Below are 24319 nucleotides of genomic sequence, written 5' to 3'. Positions count from 1 at the left end.
GTATTCCTCACATATCTTCATTTAACCTCCTGTATTTCACCAGCTGGACCCCGCCCACATGATTTGACCAGCTGGGCCTACCCACGTTATTTCAGCCACGGCCCTCGCTTTACACGTACGCTGAAGCCAGTCTCACTTCACACACACACACACACACACACATACAGTAATGTCAGCTTATTTTTCAAAGGATAAACCTCTCTCACTTTAAATTGATATGAAATCTGTTAAAACATATATGAGAATTTGAAAACTTGTTAAATTCATTTCAAATAAAACTCTTTCAAAAAATGCAACAACGCATTGAAATGTCAGTTTCACATTTTTTTTGTCCACAGCTCATCTACAAATAGCTATTTCAATTAGTATCTAACTGAAATAGCATTTCAACTCTTTCAAAAAGCATTGCAATCATTTTCATAAATATATAACACTTCCACCAACTAAAATGATCTGGTTTCACCACATTGAAATATAAATTTCACATATCTTGCACAAACCATTACACTTAAATTAGTTTAACAACTCGTAATACCACATTGAAATATATTTCTGGAAAGGAATTACATATTTTTCAGGAAAGTAATTTCACATATTTCAATACATATCTCACTGATATAACAAGTTACATATGTGACAAATAGCAGTTTCATATATTTCAGAAAAGTAATTTCATTTATTTTCACAGAAATTAGTTTCACAACTTGTAACAACACATTGAAATATATTCCAGGGAAGTAATTTCATATTTCCCAATACACATCTCACTTAAATAACAAATGCCAGATAAGAGAAACAACAGTTTCATATAATTCAGAGAAGTAATTTCATATATTTTCCCAGAAATTAGTTTCACAACTTGCAACACCGCATTGAAATATATTCCAGGGAAGTAATTTCTCAATACATATATCACTGAAATAACAAGTTACATATGTGACAAATAGCAGTTTCATATATTTCAGAAAACAAATTTCATATATTTTCACAGAAATTAGTTTCACAACTTGCAACAACACATTGAAATATATTTCAGGGAAGTAATTTCATATTTCCCAATACACATCTCACTTAAATAACAAATGCCAAATAAGAGAAACAACAGTTTCATATATTCCAGAGAAGTAATTTCATATATTTTCGCAGAAATAAGTTTCACAACTTGCAACACCGCATTGAAATATATTCCAGGGGAGTAATTTCTCAATACATATATCACTGAAATAACAAATGACAGATAAGAGAAATAGTTGTTTCATATATTTCATAGATCTAATTCCATATATTTTCAAAGAAATTAGTTTTGCAACTTGCAACAACACATTGAAATCCCAATTTCACATTTTTTGCACATCTCAACTACACATAGCTATTTCAATTCAAATCTCACTGAAAATCATTCAATTCTCACTTCGACATATTGAAGTAATCCAGTTTCACCAGATTGAAATATAAATTTCACATTGTGCCACAAACCATTTCACATTACTTTGTTTCACAACTAGCAACACCGCATTCAAATATATTACAGGGAAGTAATTTCATAGATTTTGGTCTCTTTCAAAAAACTACAACACATGCAATCTGTCACAAACATTCAAAAATCCTGAAATTGAAGTAGCAGAGGAGGCCGACGATCTGGTGGTAAAGAAACATAGAGTGTTCAAATCATGCTAAATAAATCAGAAATCGTGAAATACATATGGAGAGAGGTTAGGGGAGATGGGATTCATTACTCACCAGATCCGGTGGTAGTCAGGCTTGGTGTCGCCGGATCCGGCGACAACCTTGTGTGATGACCCGTCATGGTGCCCGTGCTGAACGGACACACCAACAGCGACCACGGCTGCCGGGGCAGCCAGGATGTCGGTGTTGGGGAACGTAGTAATTTCAAAAAAATTCCTAAGCACACGCAAGATCATGGTGATGCATAGCAACGAGAGGGGAGAGTGTTGTCTACGTACCCTCGTAGACCGAAGCAGAAGCGTTGACGCAACATAGAGGAAGTAGTCGTACGTTTTCCCGGTTCAACCGATCCAAGCACCGTTACTCCGGCACCTCCGAGTTCTTGGCACACGTTCAGCTCGATGACGCTCCCCGGGCTCCGATCCAGCAAAGCTTCGGGGAAGAGTTCCGTCAGCACGACGGCGTGGTGACGATCTTGATGTTCAACCGTCGCAGGGCTTCGCCTAAGCACCGCTACAATATGACCGAGGTGTAATATCGTGGAGGGGGCACCGCACACGGCTAAGGAACGATCACGAAGATCAACTTGTGTGTCCTAGGGTGCCCCCTTGCCCCCGTATATAAAGGAGCCAAGGGGAGGGGGCGGCCGGCCAAGGAGGGCGCGCCAAGGGGGAGTCCTACTCCCACCGGGAGTAGGACTCCCTTCTTTCCTAGTTGGATAAGGAGAAGGGGAAAGAGGAGGAAGAGGGAAAGGAAAGGGGGGGGGGGCGCCGCCCCCCTTCCCTTGTCCTATTCGGACTAGGAAGGGGAGGGGCGTGCGGCCACCTCTTGCCTCCTTTCCTCTTCTCCCTTAAGGCCCATGTAGGCCCAATAACCCCCCGGGGGGTTCCGGTAACCCCCCCGGTACTCCGGTAAAATCCCGATTTCACCCGGAACGATTCCGATATCCAAATATAGGCTTCCAATATATCGATCTTTAGTCTCGACCATTTCGAGACTCCTCGTCATGTCCATGATCACATCCGGGACTCCGAACAACCTTCGGTACATCAAAATACATAAACTCATAATGAAACTGTCATCGTAACGTTAAGCGTGCGGACCCTACGGTTCGAGAATAATGTAGACATGACCGAGACACGTCTCCGGTCAATAACCAATAGCGGAACGTGGATGCTCATATTGGTTCCTACATATTCTACGAAGATCTTTATCGGTCAGACCGCATAACAACATACGTTGTTCCCTTTGTCATCGGTATGTTACTTGCCCGAGATTCGATCGTCGGTATCTCAATACCTAGTTCAATCTCGTTACCGGCAAGTCTCTTTACTCGTTCCGTAATACATCATTTCGCAACTAACTCATTAGTTGTAGTGCTTGCAAGGCTTATGTGATGTGCATTACCGAGAGGGCCCAGAGATACCTCTCCGACAATCGGAGTGACAAATCCTAATCTCGAAATACGCCAACCCAACATGTACCTTTGGAGACACCTGTAGAGCACCTTTATAATCACCCATTTACGTTGTGACGTTTGGTAGCACACAAAGTGTTCCTCCGGCAAACGGGAGTTGCATAATCTCATAGTCATAGGAACATGTATAAGTCATGAAGAAAGCAATAGCAACATACTAAACGATCGGGTGCTAAGCTAATGGAATGGGTCATGTCAATCAGATCATTCACCTAATGATGTGATCCCGTTAATCAAATAACAACTCTTTGTTCATGGTTAGGAAACATAACCATCTTTGATTAACGAGCTAGTCAAGTAGAGGCATACTAGTGACACTCTGTTTGTCTATGTATTCACACATGTATTATGTTTCCGGTTAATACAATTCTAGCATGAATAATAAACATTTATCATGATATAAGGAAATAAATAATAACTTTATTATTGCCTCTAGGGCATATTTCCTTCAGTCTCCCACTTGCACTAGAGTCAATAATCTAGATTACACAGTAATGATTCTAACACCCATGGAGCCTTGGTGCTGATCATGTTTTGCTCGTGGAAGAGGCTTAGTCAACGGGTCTGCAACATTCAGATCCGTATGTATCTTGCAAATCTCTATGTCTCCCACCTGGACTAGATCCCGGATGGAATTGAAGCGTCTCTTGATGTGCTTGGTTCTCTTGTGAAATCTGGATTCCTTTGCCAAGGCAATTGCACCAGTATTGTCACAAAAGATTTTCATTGGACCCGATGCACTAGGTATGACACCTAGATCGGATATGAACTCCTTCATCCAGACTCCTTCATTTGCTGCTTCCGAAGCAGCTATGTACTCCGCTTCACATGTAGATCCCGCTACAACGCTTTGTTTAGAACTGCACCAACTGACAGCTCCACCGTTTAATGTAAACACGTATCCGGTTTGCGATTTAGAATCGTCCGGATCAGTGTCAAAGCTTGCATCAACGTAACCTTTTACGATGAGCTCTTTGTCACCTCCATATATGAGAAACATATCCTTAGTCCTTTTCAGGTATTTCAGGATGTTCTTGACCGCTGTCCAGTGATCCACTCCTGGATCACTTTGGTACCTCCCTGCTAGACTTATAGCAAGGCACACATCAGGTCTGGTACACAGCATTGCATACATGATAGAGCCTATGGCTGAAGCATAGGGAACATCTTTCATTTTCTCTCTATCTTCTGCAGTGGTCGGGCATTGAGTCTTACTCAACTTCACACCTTGTAACACAGGCAAGAACCCTTTCTTTGCTTGATCCATTTTGAACTTCTTCAAAACTTTGTCAAGGTATGTGCTTTGTGAAAGTCCAATTAAGCGTCTTGATCTATCTCTATAGATCTTAATGCCTAATATGTAAGCAGCTTCACCGAGGTCTTTCATTGAAAAACTCTTATTCAAGTATCCCTTTATGCTATCCAGAAATTCTATATCATTTCCAATTAGTAATATGTCATCCACATATAATATCAGAAATGCTACAGAGCTCCCACTCACTTTCTTGTAAATACAGGCTTCTCCAAAAGTCTGTATAAAACCAAATGCTTTGATCACACTATCAAAGCGTTTATTCCAACTCCGAGAGGCTTGCACCAGTCCATAAATGGATCGCTGGAGCTTGCACACTTTGTTAGCTCCCTTTGGATCGACAAAACCTTCTGGTTGCATCATATACAACTCTTCTTCCAGAAATCCATTCAGGAATGCAGTTTTGACATCCATCTGCCAAATTTCATAATCATAAAATGCGGCAATTGCTAACATGATTCGGACAGACTTAAGCATCGCTACGGGTGAGAAGGTCTCATCGTAGTCAATCCCTTGAACTTGCCGAAAACCTTTTGCGACAAGTCGAGCTTTGTAGACAGTAATATTACCGTCAGCGTCAGTCTTCTTCTTGAAGATCCATTTATTCTCAATTGCTTGCCGATCATCGGGCAAGTCAACCAAAGTCCATACTTTGTTCTCATACATGGATCCCATCTCAGATTTCATGGCTTCAAGCCATTTTGCGGAATCTGGGCTCACCATCGCTTCTTCATAGTTCGTAGGTTCATCATGATCTAGTAGCATGACTTCCAGAACAGGATTACCGTACCACTCTGGCGCGGATCTCACTCTGGTTGATCTACGAGGTTCAGTAGTATCTTGTTCTGAAGTTTCATAATCATCATCATTAGCTTCCTCACTAACTGGTGTAGGTGTCACAGAAACAGGTTTTTGTGATGTACTACTTTCCAATAAGGGAGTAGGTATAGTTACCTCGTCAAGTTCTACTTTCCTCCCACTCACTTCTTTTGAGAGAAACTCCTTCTTCAGGAAGTTTCCGAATTTAGCAACAAAAGTCTTGCCTTCGGATCTGTGATAGAAGGTGTATCCAATAGTTTCCTTTGGATATCCTATGAAGACACATTTCTCCGATTTGGGTTCGAGCTTATCAGGTTGAAGCTTTTTCACATAAGCATCGCAGCCCCAAACTTTCAGAAACAACAACTTTGGTTTCTTGCCAAACCACAGTTCATAAGGCGTCGTCTCAACGGGTTTTGATGGTGCCCTATTTAACGTGAATGCGGCCGTCTCCAGAGCGTATCTATCAGTAAGAGACATCATAGATCGCACCATATCTAGTAAAGTACGATTACGACGTTCGGACACACCATTACGCTGTGGTTTTCCGGGTGGCGTGAGTTGCGAAACTATTCCACAATTTTTCAAATGTGCACCAAACTCGTAACTCAAATATTCCCCTCCACGATCAGAATCAGATCGTAGGAATTTTATTTTCTTGTTATGATGATTTTCAACTTCACTCTGAAATTCTTTGAACTTTTCAAATGTTTCAGACTTGTGTTTCATTAAGTAGATATACCCATATCTGCTTAAGTCATCTGTGAAGGTGAGAAAATAACGATATCCGCCACGAGCCTCAATGTTCATCGGACCACATACATCTGTATGTATGATTTCCAACAAATCTGTTGCTCTCTCCATAGTACCGGAGAACGGTGTTTTTGTCATCTTACCCATAAGGCACGGTTCGCAAGTACCAAGTGATTCATAATCAAGTGGTTCCAAAAGCCCATCAGTATGGAGTTTCTTCATGCGCTTTATACCGATATGACCCAAATGGCAGTGCCACAAATAAGTTGCACTATCATTATCAACTCTGCATCTTTTGGCTTCAACACTATGAATATGTGTGTCACTACTATCGAGGTTCAATAAAAATAGACCACTCTTTAAGGGTGCATGACCATAAAAGATATTACTCATATAAATAGAACAACCATTATTCTCAGATTTAAATGAATAACCGTCTCGCATCAAACAAGATCCAGATATAATGTTCATGCTTAACGCTGGCACCAAATAACAATTATTTAGGTCTAATATTAATCCCGAAGGTAGATGTAGAGGTAGCGTGCCGACTGCGATCACATCGACTTTGGAACCGTTTCCCACGCGCATCGTCACCTCGTCCTTAGCCAATCTTCGCTTAATCCGTAGTCCCTGTTTCGAGTTGCAAATATTAGCAACAGAACCAGTATCAAATACCCAGGTGCTACTGCGAGCATTAGTAAGGTACACATCAATAACATGTATATCACATATACCTTTGTTCACCTTGCCATCCTTCTTATCCGCCAAATACTTGGGGCAGTTCCGCTTCCAGTGACCAGTCTGCTTGCAGTAGAAGCACTCAGTTTCAGGCTTAGGTCCAGGTTTGGGTTTCTTCTCTTGAGTAGCAACTTGCTTGCTGTTCTTTTTGAAGTTCCCCTTCTTCTTCCCTTTGCCCTTTTTCTTGAAACTAGTGGTCTTGTTGACCATCAACACTTGATGCTCCTTCTTGATTTCTACCTCCGCAGCTTTCAGCATTGCGAAGAGCTCGGGAATAGTCTTATTCATCCCTTGCATATTATAGTTCATCACGAAGCTCTTGTAGCTTGGTGGCAGTGATTGGAGAATTCTGTCAATGACGCAATCATCTGGAAGATTAACTCCCAATTGAATCAAGTGATTATTATACCCAGACATTTTGAGTATATGCTCACTGACAGAACTGTTCTCCTCCATCTTGCAGCTATAGAACTTATTGGAGACTTCATATCTCTCAATCCGGGCATTTGCTTGAAATATTAACTTCAACTCCTGGAACATCTCATATGCTCCATGACGTTCAAAACGTCGTTGAAGTCCCGATTCTAAGCCGTAAAGCATGGCACACTGAACTATCGAGTAGTCATCAGCTTTGCTCTGCCAGACGTTCATAACATCTGGTGTTGCTCCAGCAGCAGGCCTGGCACCCAGCGGTGCTTCCAGGACGTAATTCTTCTGTGCAGCAATGAGGATAATCCTCAAGTTACGGACCCAGTCCGTGTAATTGCTACCATCATCTTTCAACTTTGCTTTCTCAAGGAACGCATTAAAATTCAACGGAACAACAGCACGAGCCATCTATCTACAATCAAGCATAAACAAGCAAGATACTATCAGGTACTAAGTTTCATGATAAATTTAGGTTCAATTAATTTACTTAAAGAACTCCCACTTAGATAGACATCCCTCTAATCCTCTAAGTGATTACGTGATCCAAATCAACTAAACCATGTCCGATCATCACGTGAGATGGAGTAGTTTCATTGGTGAACATCACTATGTTGATCATATCTACTATATGATTCACGCTCGACCTTTCGGTCTCCGTGTTCCGAGGCCATATCTGTATATGCTTGGCTCGTCAAGTATAACCTGAGTATTCCGCGTGTGCAACTGTTTTGCACCCGTTGTATTTGAACGTAGAGCCTATCACACCCGATCATCACGTGGTGTCTCAGCACGAAGAACTTTCGCAACGGTGCATACTCAGGGAGAACACTTCTTGATAATTAGTGAGAGATCATCTTATAATGCTACCGTCAGTCAAAGCAAGATAAGATGCATAAAAGATAAACATCACATGCAATCAATATAAGTGATATGATATGGCCATCATCATCTTGTGCTTGTGATCTCCATCTTCGAAGCACCGTCGTGATCACCATCGTCACCGGCGCGACACCTTGATCTCCATCGTAGCATCGTTGTCGTCTCGCCAATCTTATGCTTCCACGACTATAGCTACAGCTTAGTGATAAAGTAAAGCATTACAGCGCGATTGCATTGCATACAATAAAGCGACAACCATATGGCTCCTGCCAGTTGCCGATAACTCGGTTACAAAACATGATCATCTCATACAATAAAATTTAGCATCATGTCTTGACCATATCACATCACAACATGCCCTGCAAAAACAAGTTAGATGTCCTCTACTTTGTTGTTGCAAGTTTTACGTGGCTGCTACGGGCTTAAGCAAGAACCAATCTTACCTACGCATCAAAACCACAACGATAGTTTGTCAAGTTGGTGTTGTTTTAACCTTCGCAAGGACCGGGCGTAGCCACACTCGGTTCAACTAAAGTTGGAGAAACTGTCACCCGCAAGCCACCTATGTGCAAAGCACGTCGGGAGAACCGGTCTCGCGTAAGCGTACGCGTAATGTCGGTCCGGGCCGCTTCGTCCAACAATACCGCCGAACCAAAGTATGACATGCTGGTAAGCAGTATGACTTATATCGCCCACAACTCACTTGTGTTCTACTCGTGCATATAACATCAACATATAAAACCTAGGCTCTGATGCTACTGTTGGGGAACGTAGTAATTTCAAAAAATTTCCTACGCACACGCAAGATCATGGTGATGCATAGCAACGAGAGGGGAGAGTGTTGTCTACGTACCCTCGTAGACCGAAGCGGAAGCGTTGACGCAACGTAGAGGAAGTAGTCGTACGTCTTCCCGGTTCAACCGATCCAAGCACCATTACTCCGGCACCTCCGAGTTCTTGGCACACGTTCAGCTCGATGACGCTCCCCGGGCTCCGATCCAGCAAAGCTTCGGGGAAGAGTTCCGTCAGCACGACGGCGTGGTGACGATCTTGATGTTCAACCGTCGCAGGGCTTCGCCTAAGCACCGCTACAATATGACCGAGGTGTAATATCGTGGAGGGGGCACCGCACACGGCTAAGGAACGATCACGAAGATCAACTTGTGTGTCCTAGGGTGCCCCCTTGCCCCCGTATATAAAGGAGCCAAGCGGAGGGGGCGGCCGGCCAAGGAGGGTGCGCCAAGGGGGAGTCCTACTCCCACCGGGAGTAGGACTCCCTTCTTTCCTAGTTGGATAAGGAGAAGGGGAAAGAGGAGGAAGAGGGAAAGGAAAGGGGGGGGGGCGCCGCCCCCCTTCCCTTGTCCTATTCGGACTAGGAAGGGGAGGGGCGCGCGGCCACCTCTTGCCTCCTTTCCTCTTCTCCCTTAAGGCCCATGTAGGCCCAATAACCCCCCGGGGGGTTCCGGTAACCCCCCCGGTACTCCGGTAAAATCCCGATTTCACCCGGAATGATTCCGATATCCAAATATAGGCTTCCAATATATCGATCTTTATGTCTCGACCATTTCGAGACTCCTCGTCATGTCCATGATCACATCCGGGACTCCGAACAACCTTCGGTACATCAAAATACATAAACTCATAATGAAACTGTCATCGTAACGTTAAGCGTGCGGACCCTACGGTTCGAGAACAATGTAGACATGACCGAGACACGTCTCCGGTCAATAACCAATAGCGGAACCTGGATGCTCATATTGGTTCCTACATATTCTACGAAGATCTTTATCGGTCAGACCGCATAACAACATACGTTGTTCCCTTTGTCATCGGTATGTTACTTGCCCGAGATTCGATCGTCGGTATCTCAATACCTAGTTCAATCTCGTTATCGGCAAGTCTCTTTACTCGTTCCGTAATACATCATTTCGCAACTAACTCATTAGTTGCAATGCTTGCAAGGCTTATGTGATGTGCATTACCGAGAGGGCCCAGAGATACCTCTCCGATAATCGGAGTGACAAATCCTAATCTCGAAATACGCCAACCCAACATGTACCTTTGGAGACACCTGTAGAGCACCTTTATAATCACCCATTTACGTTGTGACGTTTGGTAGCACACAAAGTGTTCCTCCGGCAAACGGGAGTTGCATAATCTCATAGTCATAGGAACATGTATAAGTCATGAATAAAGCAATAGCAACATACTAAACGATCGGGTGCTAAGCTAATGGAATGGGTCATGTCAATCAGATCATTCACCTAATGATGTGATCCCGTTGATCAAATAACAACTCTTTGTTCATGGTTAGGAAACATAACCATCTTTGATTAACGAGCTAGTCAAGTAGAGGCATACTAGTGACACTCTGTTTGTCTATGTATTCACACATGTATTATGTTTCCGGTTAATACAATTCTAGCATGAATAATAAACATTTATCATGATATAAGGAAATAAATAATAACTTTATTATTGCCTCTAGGGCATATTTCCTTCAGTCGGTGGATGGGCTTCTGGTTGGCGGGATCGAGGAACCTCGCCAGATTAGCCACCCCCCGACGGCCAGTGGATCCGGCCCCCGCTCCTCGTCGGCCTCATGGTACCGTCGCGCCGCCGCCGGCCTTCTATGTGCCCCCCGTGGTAGGTGCCGGCAGTGGAACCCGAATCCGGTGCCAAATGTTGTTGGAGAAGGCTGATCTCGCGGCGGCCATAGTCGGGATTAACCACGGAGCCCCATGGAACGAACTGACGAGAGATGGGGTGGGGAGAAAGGAGATCGATGCGGGAAGGAGATAGCGGTGTGGGGTTGATATCCTCTCTTTCGTGGGGTCCATCACGTATTTGCAGTTGTATACAGCTTGTATCCTGGAATTGAGGTGGAAATAAAAAACTGGTAGGGTCCACCCGCACGGATCTAGAAGCACCGAGGGATGGTGGATTGAGCACCAGTACATCCCCCCTCCGGTAAGAAAACTTATTCGATGTTGACGTTGATACACTAGCCCTTTTTGGTTTGTTTTGTTTTGCCTTGCGTGTTGAGTCTGAGCCTTGTATGGTGTGCATGTTTTGTGTGAAACGCAGGGAACACATATTAGTAGCTCGAATTTCGAGGCTCATAATTTAACGAAGCATGCTTTAACTCTAGGGATGGACCGCCATGTTTGGTTAAGTCACCCCGGTGATCTTTGGTTTGTTTCTGTAAACATTGTGACGACTTAATAAAGCTTTGCGATATTGTCTAAAAAAACATATTTGCCAAGGGATAATACTCCTCTCTTTTTTCCTTTCGAATCGTAATACTATTCTTTTAATTATAGGGTTCGACACATCAACTAATTTAATCACCCCCTAAAAAGTGAGCCCTGCGCTACACATATGCTGGCAATCGAGTGTACCGTCACGCCAAACTCAAAGCTTCCATTGCAGTTAATAATCTATCTGAATCCCAACAAGCTACAATTGTTAAAGGGTTGTTGAACATTACGCAACAACAACGGGTCAACTCATAAACCCCTCATGTGTTCCATCATGTTTTCTGCTAATTGTTCTAAGCCAGTGGCTAATGAGGTTAAGAGGATTCTGGATATTACAAAAGAAGTTTTTGAACCAAAATACCTGAGAGTTTTTGTGCCTAGGCTATTTCCACCTATGTGATGAGCGTCTTTAAATTATCTGCTTCTGTTTGTGATGACTTGACACACATGATGATGCAGTACTGGTGGGAATAGGTAAAGGGAAGAAGAACATGGCTTGGTTCAGTTGGGGAAAATGCGTCTCCCAAAGTCTACAGGATGCATGGGGTTTACAGATATGTATGCTTTTAACTAGGCCATGTTAGCTAAACAGGTGTGTAGGTTAATCGATAACTCTGATAGTATGTTTGCTCACCTCCTTCGGGCAAAATACTATCCCAGCGGAAATTTACTGGATATGATTTTTTGGGCAACTCTTCCTCCATCTGGAAAGGTATTGAGCATGGACTACAATGGTGAAAAAAGGTATTATTTGGATGACCGGTGATGGGTCCCACGTGCGCACGTGGCGGGATCCCTGGATCCCGAGAGGACATGATCTAAGATCGGTCAACTGAAAGAGAAATTGTCGGTCTAACCGAGTCTCAAATTTTTTGTACATCCATGGTGGTTGGAATTTCGAGAGGCTCCAACAGCATTTTTGGGATGTAGATGTTTAGCAGATTTTGAAGATGTGTAGTTCATCATGGAACCGGGCACACTTTCTTGCATGGTTCCCGAAGAAATCTGGACGGTTCATCATGAAGAGTGCATATTATTTGGCTACTAAAGAACATGATGAGTGTGTCGCCGGAGGAGTGTCAAGTACAAACCTGGAGGGCGATCGCTCTCTCTGGAATAATGTTTGGCGCGGAGGGTTCCATTGAAGATGCGTATTACCGCTTGGAAACCAGCAACCGATGTATTTCAACGGACCAAAAAAAGGTTTAGAACCACCTAAAAACTCTTGGTCAATGTTGGGTGTGTAGACGAGATAATGAAGGAACCTATCATGCTCTAGTTACATGCCCTCAAGAAAGATGTGTGTGGCAGACCATGAGCTCTATTTGGCCTTTGCCACATGATGATATTCTAAATTTCTAATTGATAACGAAAAAGAATGGCTCTTACACATTGTTGCTGCATGCAATCCTCAAGGTCGGGACATGGCAATTCTTCTTATATGGAGGATTTGGAAACTAAGAAACGATGTGGTGCATGGTAAGGATGTACCTCCAGTTGAGACCACCGGGGAATTCTTGGATAGCTACTGCAAGTCTCTGGACTTAGCTAGGAATCATAGCTTGGATGAGATTATGAAGGGCAAAATATTGCCAGGAGAAGAGGCACCACGCCAGATAGTGAAGCAGGTGGTGCCGCCTACCCCTTGGCCCCCGCCTCCGATGGGGTGGACAACGCTATCGGTCAGCGGCTCTTTCTCCGGTCAATATGGTTGTACAAATGTTGGAATGATCTTGCGTCAGGAGGATGGCTCGGTTATTTTGCTGCATACCAAGTTATTTTTAACTACAATGAGGCACTTGAGGTGGAGATACATGCACTGATGCAAGGTATGGCCCTAGAATTGTAACATACTAATAGGTTAGTGATGGTTCAATCTGACTCCTCGGAGGCACTTTCAATCCTCTCAGGCGATAACTTATCTTGTTCTGCACATGGACACTTAGTAGCTGAGATCAAGTCGATGTTGGTTGATAGGGAGTTTACGCCTCAGAAGTTTAGTAGAACTCAAAATAGGGTAGCAGATTGTATAGCAAATTATAGTCGTATCAAGTTGTGTGTTGCGGTATGGATGAGTACATGTCCCCCATGTTGTGAGAATATAGTGTCTCTCGATTGTAACCCTATGAACTTGGGATAAAACTCCCATCAGTTTCGCAAAAAAGAAAAAAAATCGATCTGAACTTCGATGTGCTACAAAACTTTAAGTTACACTCCATGTAGTGAGGAGTATCAGATATTAGTATCATGCATGTGATACTATTGTATGATACCACCTCTGCAGTGCATAGTGTCATGCTAGTTTAGTATTAGATGACATCATTTATTGGTTTGCACGCCACATAGTACCACAACATTTATTAGGATACAGTATCATGATAGTATTGTATTAGCATTTTATTTTTGCTTAATTAATACTACTAGCGAATGAGCATATGATAATGAGAAGATTAATGTTACATGCAGTTTTTATATAAATGCCCAAGATATTATTTATCTACCTCCTTACCAAATACTTGTCCATACCTGGAAGGCGGGGGGTTGTGACATTAATGGTATCCTTAGAAAAGAAAAACCAACTGTCAATTAAGTCCATGTGCTCCACCGTCCATCCTCTAAACTTCACATCTTTTAAAGTATAGAGTGTGCATGCATGAGTGTTTTATGTGTTTGATGTTTGTGTGTCAGTAGCTATCATGTGACATATGAACATTAAACTGGGGTTAGGTGATTCCATGCACTAGTTTTTCATTGCACTTAGATATGTAATAAGTACTTTGAATTCAAAGAAATATGTCCAAATAAATTACTTATGCATGGTACCATTGTAAAATGAGACCATGTGCAAAGACACATAGTTCCACTCCACGGAAAACTATTACTTGCTCATAGCTTTTCTTTTGATTGTTAAAGTAATCAATGCCCATGGTCCTTCCTTTATATTTGTCTTCTTTTCTCTACGGAAAGAAGGAAGGATCATGGGCAAGAAAATGGTAGACATGACAATAAGAGCCATCGCGAACCAACCTGTGGTTGGATGGTTAGAGGGACTCTGGTATTTCCAACCCACCAGGGTTCAAGTCCTGGTGCTTGCATTTATTCCTGAATTTATTTCAGAATTTCCGGCGATACGCATTCAGTGGGAGGAGACGTTCCCGTCGACGAACGTTGTTCTTCATAAGCATAAGGAGCATTGGAGTAGTTAGGTAGCTTTTTTTGTCTTTCTATTGTTCTTGCCAATATGTCATACTAGTTATGTCCCCTATTAGTGTTCATATAACGCCATGGGCATTGATTAATTTTCCTTTCTTTGTACATTATTAAACTCTATCTTTAAATAACACAATATCCATCCAACATTTTTTATATATAATCACTCCTTATTTTCTTCCTCAATTGACCATCTCGCCATTTATGCGTTCATTAAAAGTTTCATTTATCATATTCCCTTTCCTGTCACTAGCCATCACCCCTAGGTTAATTTTTGTTAAACACATCTATATACCAATATAAAAAGATTCAAAGGGGCTAGATACAATTAATCTCGGCCATCGAAGCATGTCAATCCAATGATCTAGATTACCCCAATGGTGAGCACTCAACATTTTTATGCTAATCACATAATTATTAACATGTGCTTGATATCTTACCTAATATCAACGTGCAATTAATTTCATCCCTAATATTAACGGAAATTTCACATACGCATTTACTAATTAAATATATAGAGCTCAAAGTTTATGTTGGTTTGAGGATATGAGATCTTTTTTCATGGTCACCTATAGGACGAAAAGGAGTTTAGTTTGTTGAATCAATTCAAAATTAGATGCTTTACATGTACACAGTGTTGCATGTGCACATAGTTTGGAACCATCTCCATTAAAAAAAATACATTGATGTTTTAGATATAGATGCAGTTCTCATGATGCAACTTGGGTCGCTGTTTTCATACATAATATAAAACTTTATGTCATCGTTCACTGAAGTTAGAGTAGCCCCAAGAAATTGTGCTATGCAAGCCGCCGCCGCTGAATCCCCATTGTCAAAAGTTTCCAACTTTTGTCATCCTCGGTGTCGCTATTAAGGTGCTTTGTAAGCCATAGCCATGAATAATCCCCATCTGTGGAAAAATTCCAACTTATATCATCCTCGGTATCGCTATTAAGGTGCTTTGTAAGTTGTAGCCGCGAATAATCCCTATTTGTAAAAAGTTTACAACTTATGTCATCCTCGGTATCGCTATTAAGGTGGACTTAGCATAGATGAGTCGAAAGGTCGACAAACTCCAACGTATGGGCCATGTTTATCTCATTACTCATTTTTTATCTACATGATCCAACCCTCTTTGATCCCAGCCCTCTCACGAAGGGCTTGCTTCGCACTCTAATTCTTTCTTTTGGAAAGTCCATAGACGAGAGGTGTGATGTGATGTCTTGCGGTTTTCTACTTTGCAACCATGCCGAGCCCTAAAAGGGCGGCCTTTCTCCATCCTTTGTACTTGGTCTCACTTAATCCTTGGTCAGTATTTCGCGCTTCTTGGCTCCTTGCTCATGGCACACACGGTGGCAACTGTGTCGTGCAGGTATCCGAACCCTGTTCACTAAACAAACTGACGGAACGGGCCAGGCCGGCAGGGTATACGGCGCACGCAGGACGCAGCCAAGCGCAAACCGGTGGCCATGTCCACCTCAATTCCAAGTGTACACGTGCACCCACCACCTGATTAACCACTCCTAGTCGATAATCCAAGACGACTTTCCCGACAATCACACGAGCAGTTGCGCACAGCCAAAATTGACCACGCAACACGTACCAAATCCATCTTCGCTGCATTTGCGTCTTCTGCCAGATTACCAATTGTTGCTTGACCTTCCGTCCGCTTCCATCATTAGATAATACGAGTGCTAACGATACGAATAACAGAATAGCTATATCCCATGACCCCTTCGCCAGTCGCCAGTCGCCAGCCGCTGCACCGGCGGTGGCATTATAGGAGTACCTTCTTCCAGCGTGTTGGGAGCTGGCCGCCCGTAGCAGGGAAACCGCGAGGCAGCAAGTTGGCAATGGCCGCGCCTGCCTGGCTCGCTGCCGTGGTGTGCACTCACCGTTTTGTTCCCGTCTGCCCGCGGATGGCACCGACACGCACGGCAAGTTTGATCTGGTTTCAGAGTGTCCCGACTGCCCGGGGACGCGGCCAATCAGTCGACAGGAGATTACTTTACTCCTGGGCTCGTGGCAGCGGAAGCGGATCCTCTAACATCCTCAAGAGGTGTCAAAAAGCTACAGTGAAATGTATGTAATACGGAAAAGGATGTCAGAGTTACTGTAGCAACTACAGTGCGGATTTATTGTAGCATGTACAAAAATAAATAAATAAATAATTTTATTAATTTTGTTTGTATGTAATTTTTGTAAATGTATACAGTAAATTTGTAATTTATAAATTAATTATAATCATTTCAGGCTTAACCATATGAATGTGATGAAGAGATGTAATGGTTAGTATAACTTACGTGACATCTTTTGAGGGTGTTAGAGGATCCGATTCCCCCGGCAGCCTGCTAAAAATGCACTGCATTTTTCGAAGTTGATAGCCTTCTACTTCTATGGCGTGCTTTGCTTTGCGTCGAGTCCGAGGCTCCGAGCCTTCTACGGTGTGCATGTTGTGAGCCAGAGAAACTGATCTGGGGACACATTTTCGTCGGGGACAATACTTCTTTTAAATAATGTTAAGACAGCATAAAATATTTATGAGCATAGTTTTTACAAAAATTTAATCACATGCAAAAAAATTGTGGTTAAAAACTGTTCACGCATTTCAGAAAAATATACATGATATTTTTAAAGAACGTTTATTCAATGTAAAAAAATGTTTGCATGATTCAAAAAAAATGTTTTCAACCATTTGAAAAATGTACGTTACGTTTAAGAAATTATTCATGGGTTTTAAAAAATTTATCATGACATCTAATTTTTGAATATACAATGTAAAATTATTCGCATAGTTTTAGAAAAATGTTTCATATCATTGAAAACTATGATTCAATGTGTGTTTGAAATTTTTTTAACATGTATTTTGAACATATGTTCAAAACATATATCAAGAAAATATTAATCTTTTGTTTGAAAATGTTCAATGTGTGCAAAAATGTTTCAGATGTGCACAAAAATGTTCAGTGTATACTGTAAAAAGTATGCTTGTATTGATGAAAGAAAAGAAAAACCAAAAAACAGAAGAGAAGCCAATGAAAAACCCATAAAACACATAAACGAAAGAAAAATAAACCATATAACAGGTTAGAAAAACCAGTACGAACCTGTCCATAGAACCGCTATGGTATCTACAGTGTTGGCCGGCCCATTTACTCGAGTACGAGAGACGAGACTGAAGGATCTCTCACAGTAGGCGAGAAATAGCTCTGGCGCTCGGCCGTGTCTACATGTTTGATATTAAGTGTCATCTTAGGCCTCCACGAGATGCAGTCAAACGGCTTGTCTACTTTTGGAGAGCAACTAGATGAGGAGCGCTCCTTCGGGAGCCTCCCCAACGATCACACGGGTGCGTTGAGAGTGCGCTTTCAGCCGCCGCCATGTGACGCGCTCTGAGCCCTCCGTTCGTATTTTGTTTTTTATTTATTTTTTCGCGCGCGATTTCAGCTTTTTAGATGCATTTTGTGTTTTTTTACTTTTCGGTTTTCAATCTGTTTTTCTTAGCTTTTCGACACAAAAAAAATTTACGCGAAAAAGGCAGTTTTTCATGAGAAGCATGATTTTCCTTCAGTGAGAGGCACGGCCGTGTCTTTCGGAAACGAAAAAAAATGCATTTCCACTTTTTTTCTTCCACGAGAGCTAGGGTTTCGCTTCTGCGAGAGGGAGGCATGGCCGTGCCTCTCGGAAACAAAAGAAAAGTGTTTCTTTTTTTTTCACGAGAGGCACGGTTTTGCTTCTGCGAGATGCGCGGCCGTGCCTCTTGAAAACATAAAAAAAAAACGTGTTTTCTTTTTATTCTTCCACGAAAGGCACGGTCGTGCCTCTTGAAAACAAAAAGAAACTGCGTTTTCTCTTTTTTCTTTCCATGAGAGGCATGGATTTTCTTGTGCCTCTCAAAACGGCTTCCAAAAAAGAAAGAGAACATGCTCCCAGTTCGATTTTCTTGATCGGTTTTTCTGTCCTTTTTTTTTTGGAAAAATAGTTCGTCAAAATCTATCAACATGAGATCTAGTATTGAAGATGTCGACGCGGGAAATTCAACGGTGAAAACGTTTTAAGATTTGGATGCACGGTTTAAGATAAAACATTTGATAAATGAATCTATGAAAAAAAGGAAAACTCTTAGCGCGTCACTTGCGCATCCTGGGAAGGGGGAAGTGATCTTTGAAAGGAGTATTCCTTAATTAGGTTTTTAACAACACCTGTAACTTTATTCATATTAATAACAATTACATGTACATTAATTTGGACCTAAGATCCAAGAAAATGCAACTTAACTCCTATGACTAAGAATTACAATGAAATCTCTTGAAAACACTTTTTTCACAATGTCAATCTTTGCTCAAAGAAATACTACGAAGACTTCGATAAAGATGTTGCAATTGAACTGGAGCAACGATGTTGTCACTCTTTCACCCACACAAACATTATCAATAATAGTTTTCGAAAGCGCCTTAAGTCGCCCATCCAAAAAGATGGGAAGTCTTGATCGATGAATATATTTGGTCCGGGGATGATCCCCTAGATGTGCAGGTCGTCAAATCGCTATATCTTCATCATGGTGTCGATGAAAGATTTCACCTGCACAAAGAATCAGACTAGCAAAAAAGCTTGACACAGCAATATAAACTCATCAGATCTGAATAATCGGATCTTCAAGAATAGAAAACTCTCTAATCTCATGACACCGTTAAAAGAATGAGAGAAAATTTGTTCTCACAAAACTATGATGATCAATAGACGATGACGAAGAATATAGAAGTCCTAAATATCCAAGGTCCCCCACCTCTCGGCGTCAAGATAGCAACCAGAGACAAGGGGACCTAAATTTTTCAGATGGCGGCGGCCGAGTACTCTTTATAAAGTGATTTCGCTACTTTTGCTTGTCTCCGATGGATCAGTCCATATTGGAGTAGCAACATAACAGTATTTTTGTTTTGAGACAAAGCAACATAACAGTAGGCATCGCGTTACTGGACAATGCGTTTAAGGCCCAGAGAATGTTTGGGCCCGTTAGTGCCTTGGTCCCACATGTCATCCGCTCTACTCGCTAAACCCCATTTCCCCTCCCCTCCCTCCCCTCCGCTTCTCCCTTCCCTTCCAGGGGACTCTCCCCTTCTTCCTCCCCCAAATCCCACCGCCGACGCAGCCAATGCGGCCACGGAGAACCTAGCCGCGCGTCGCCATGCCGCCGCCCCACCCCTCCACCCTCTTCCTCCTCCCCCTCCTCCTCCTCGCCGTCCACCTCCCGCCCGCCGCCGCCGCCGCCTCCTCCTACCGCCACATCTCGTGGGCGAGCAACCTCACGCTCCTGGGCTCCGCCTCGGTCCTCCCGGGCGGGGTCGCCGTCGCGCTCACCACCAACTCCAGCGACGGCATCGGCGCCGGCCGCGCCCTCTTCTCGGAGCCCGTGCGCTTCCTCCTCCCCCCACCCGACCCGCGCGCCGCCCCGGCGCAGGCCTCCTTCTCCACCCGCTTCACCTTCCGCATCACCCCGTCGCCCTCCTACGGCGACGGGATCGCGTTCGTCCTCACCTCCTCGCGCGCCTTCCTCGGGGCCTCCAACGGGTTCCTCGGCCTCTTCCCCTCCGCCTCCGCCTCCGACGACGACGGCGAGCCCCACGACGTGTACACCGTCGCCGTCGAGCTCGACACGCACCGCGACGTGGCGCTGCGCGACCCCGATGGCAACCACGTCGCGCTCGACGCGGGCTCCATCTTCTCCGTTGCGTCCGCGAGCCCCGGCGTCGACCTCAAGGCCGGCGTGCCCATCACCGCCTGGATCGAGTACCGCGCGCCGCGCCGCCGCCTCCGCGCCTGGCTCTCCTACTCGTCGTCCCGCAAACCCGACAAGGCCGCGCTCTCCGTCGACGTCGACCTCTCCGGGCTCCTCCTCACGCACATGTACGCCGGCTTCTCGGCGTCCAATGGCGAAGGGGCCGCGCTGCACGTCGTCGAGAGCTGGACCTTTCGCACCTTCGGCTTCCCCAACACCTCGCACGCCTCGGCTTCCCCAATTCCTTCGCCACCGCCCAAGGACCAGGCGTCGTCGCTCAAGAGCCCACTGCCGCTTCCAGAAAATCACCACCACCACCATAACCTACTCTACACGGTGCTGGGTGGAGCTCTCGGTGGCGTGGTCTTGCTGGTTGTTGTGGTCATCAGCTCTATTCTATGGATTCGCCATCCAAAGCGCCGCACAAGTGAAAAACCTGCTGTGCTGTTCGACGACAAGAACTTCCGTGGGATGCTGTCCATGGAGGTGGTACGCGCAGCAACAAAGGACTTCGGCAGTGAAAATGTGATCGGCATTGGTGGCTCTGGCGCGATTGTGTTTCAGGGGGTTCTCCCTTCTGGGTCAAGGGTTGCTGTCAAACGGTTCCAAGCTATGTGGCCGTGCTCAAAGGCGTTTCTGAGTGAGCTTCGTGCCATGCTTGATTGCCCACACCACCCCAATCTTGTGCCACTCTTGGGATGGTGCTCCAGTGAGCATGACCTGGTTCTTGTTTACGAGTTCATGCCCAATGGTAATCTTGACAGTGCACTGCACACAAAGGGTGGAGCAATACTTCCTTGGGAGGCACGGTTTCGGGTGGTGCTTGGTGTTGCATCAGCACTTACATTTCTGCATGATGAATGTGAGCACCGCATTCTTCATCGTGATGTCAAGTCATCAAATGTGCTGCTTGATGCAGACTTCAATGCTCGGTTAGGAGATTTTGGTCTTGCTCGCGTGGTGAGCCATGGCGGGGTGCCTTTGGCAACACAGCCAGCGGGCACACTGGGATACCTCGCACCAGAGTATGTGCATTCAGGTGTGGCATCAGAGCGGTCGGATGTTTACAGCTTCGGGGTGCTTGCTTTGGAGGTGGCCACTGGCCGGAGGCCAACAGAGAAGGGAACCGCAGTTGTTGACTGGGTGTGGAGTCTCTGGGGTCGTCGGAGACTGGTTGATGCAGCAGACCAGCGGCTTCAGGGACGGTTTGTCGCTGAGGAGATGCGACGGGTGCTGCTTGTGGGCCTCTGCTGTGTGCATCCGGACTGTAGGAAGCGGCCCGGTATGCGAAGGGTGGTCAGGATGCTTGATGGTAGTGCACCCATGACACTGGTGCCAGATAAGAAGCCACCAGTTGTACTGAAGTCACCACTAAATCAAACATCGTCAGTGAACACCATGGATACTATGAATACTGCATTTTACAGCTGTCGCTAGACATATATACAAGGTAGGCTTGTAAGGAACTTTCTTATCCATATGTAGTGGTGTTCTATCTGCCGCTAGTTCTGATGTATATGTGATGGTATTGCTTTCTGAATTCTTAGCATTCTGATGTATAGGTTGAACATTAGATATGTCGTGAATGTTGCATACTGTTGTTTGGAAAGGTTACTACTGGCGCCCTATCAATGACACCGACATATTAGGAATTAGGAAAGGTATTGAAAGTGTTGTTTTCTGGTGCAAATTGTAGTGAGGTACTCGTATTTCATAATTAGCTTTGCTCAGATTCAGGTGTCATTTATGTGAAGATACTTATATATTGCCCTGGCAAATGCGAATTGTCATTGTCACATATTCATATGGTATTTGGACGTTGCTCCTATTGTAAGCAGTGTGTTGGAACAGTAGCTGATTTTGTTTTCGCAGGGCACGGTAGCTGCATTGTTGATATAGATATAACAGAATTGTCTTGCTGCGTTTATTTTACACTTATGGTATTCGCTGTACACTGTTTGTCTATTGATACATGAGAGACAAAATATACAATCTCTTTCCTGTTCCTGTTTCCCTTTCCTTTGTATGATGATCCAAACATTTCTTATAATCTGGATTATACACAACGTGGCCTGCCGCGTGTCGTAAGTCCATGATTACCCTAGACAGTTTTGGCCTGTACCTTAGATCTTGTACAAAAAATAGCATTTGGTGAGTGGAAGCACCCATTTTCTCTTGATTAATTATGGCATTGTGTGTGATAATTTAAAATTGCCCTGTTTATTAGAAAGTGTTCACCATCACTTCTGGGTTGTAACCTTAGCGGTGTTTCAATGCTTAAAGACTATTAGCTGCATAGTACTTTCCCTTGCCTGATTGTTGTTTTGAGCTTCCATGCATAGTTTAAAATTCTGTAATTTCCAGGTATTAATTAGCCCAGATTGTTCTTCTTCAGCATTTCACGATTTTTTGATTCTAGCTGGATCCGTCAAGTCTTGTGAAAACAATCTGTGAACTGTGGGGTTGCTATCATTACCCAATGTTAGAATGCTGTGCTGCACATGGATGTCCATACTTCACTGTTCCTTTTTATTGTTGTTTTGACCTTTCTGTTGTGATAAATAAAGCTAGATTTAAGACTAATGTGGGCCTGTGGTTGCACCAGCATGGTGTTTTGATTCCCTGAACCATCTAATTATTTGTTGAAGCACATTCGCAGTTTGTGCAGGCAACTGTGAGCATAGTGCTCTGTACCGTCTAATTATTTGCTGAAACACATTGGCAGTTTGTGCAGGAAACTTTGAACATAGTGAGTATATCTATAAAACTGTGCGCTGACTGTTTATTTGATGTTGCGCTACAGTTTTTGGATAAGTTGATAGCTTCTGCAGCATGAGTGTATGCGTATATGATCTGATAAACTTGAAATTTATTCCACAGGGCAGGCACTCTGATAGGTAACTTGAAAAGCAGTATAGATGTGCAGCATTCCCTTTTGTATTATATTAATCCAAGAGACGCATTCCCCTTTGTTCCGGACAAGAATGCTTCTGTTCTCTTTTCTTATTGTTTTGATATGTTTATATTTGCCCTGTTCCGAAGTTGGACGAGTCATGTGGGAATTCTATTGTTATCTTTGCTATGTTTTGAAGTTTGAGAAGGGATGTGATACTGCTACGTTCAGCACTCATGTATTCATGTTTTGGGACGATTGGCTGTTCTTTTGAAGTGTTGACTTATTTCTTGTTAACACGCTAAGCCTAGATCCCATTTTTTTTGACTTATCTTGTACTACCAGTATGCAGCAATTTCATATAGTTGGTTCTGTGATTTTCTTTTAACTGTGACTCGTTGAGGTTCGGTTAAAATCAACTGGCTTTGTGGTGACGAAAATGCACGACATGTCAATCAGTGTCACTGTTTTGGCTTTGCAGGTACCATGCTTAAACAAGAGCGTCACACGTGAGCCCATGTCGCCATTGCTACACCATGTGATGAGAGATCAAGACGATCCATTGCTGTCGCCTCAAAGCTTCAAAGGTGGGGCGTGACCTGTACAAGGTGAACCCAACAGTCCCTGGTGCTGCCGGACATTCTCTCCGTTTGGACTTAAGGAAGGCGACTCCCGCAGCGGCGGCCGCGGCGCCGTGTCTTTGGACCGCTGCCTGGTGGCCTGGAATGGCGGCGGTGCAATGGATCAAGCCCACCATGGCAAATGCGAGCTTTAAATATGTACGAAATCTCCTCCTCTCAACTCATAAGTCATAATTGTTGGAAATATGCCCTAGAGGCAATAATAAATTAATTATTATTATATTATATTTCATTGTTCATGATAATTGTTTATTATCCATGCTATAATTGTATTGATAGGAAACTCAGATACATGTGTGGATACATAGACAACACCATGTCCCTAGTAAGCCTCTAGTTGACTAGCTCGTTGATCAATAGATGGTTACGGTTTCCTGACCATGAACATTGGATGTCGTTGATAACGGGATCACATCATTAGGAGAATGATGTGATGGACAAGACCC

At 43.7% G+C, this 24319-nt stretch overlaps 1 protein-coding gene across 1 annotated transcript; it reads left to right on the top strand.

The window, feature by feature from the left end:
• Positions 1-19683: 19683 nt before the first annotated feature.
• On the top strand, positions 19684-24046 carry LOC123060078 (L-type lectin-domain containing receptor kinase S.7). The gene is made up of 2 exons (XM_044482642.1): positions 19684-21789; positions 23714-24046. Exon 1 carries the CDS (start codon positions 19749-19751, stop codon positions 21774-21776), a length of 2028 nt encoding a protein of 675 aa, XP_044338577.1. The 5' UTR covers positions 19684-19748; the 3' UTR covers positions 21777-21789; positions 23714-24046.
• Positions 24047-24319: the final 273 nt, after the last annotated feature.

Source organism: Triticum aestivum, chromosome 1A, assembly GCF_018294505.1.
Source record: "Triticum aestivum cultivar Chinese Spring chromosome 1A, IWGSC CS RefSeq v2.1, whole genome shotgun sequence".
In the NCBI taxonomy this organism is placed as follows: Eukaryota; Viridiplantae; Streptophyta; class Magnoliopsida; order Poales; family Poaceae; genus Triticum; species Triticum aestivum.
The sequence above is the reverse complement of the archived record's forward strand: the minus strand, read 5'-3'. Positions and strand labels throughout refer to the sequence as shown.

What these genes read in the sequence shown, in the direction of transcription:
- LOC123060078 (XM_044482642.1), top strand. Translation starts at nt 19,749, where the DNA reads ATGCCGCCGCCCCACCCCTCCACCCTCTTCCTCCTCCCCCTCCTCCTC.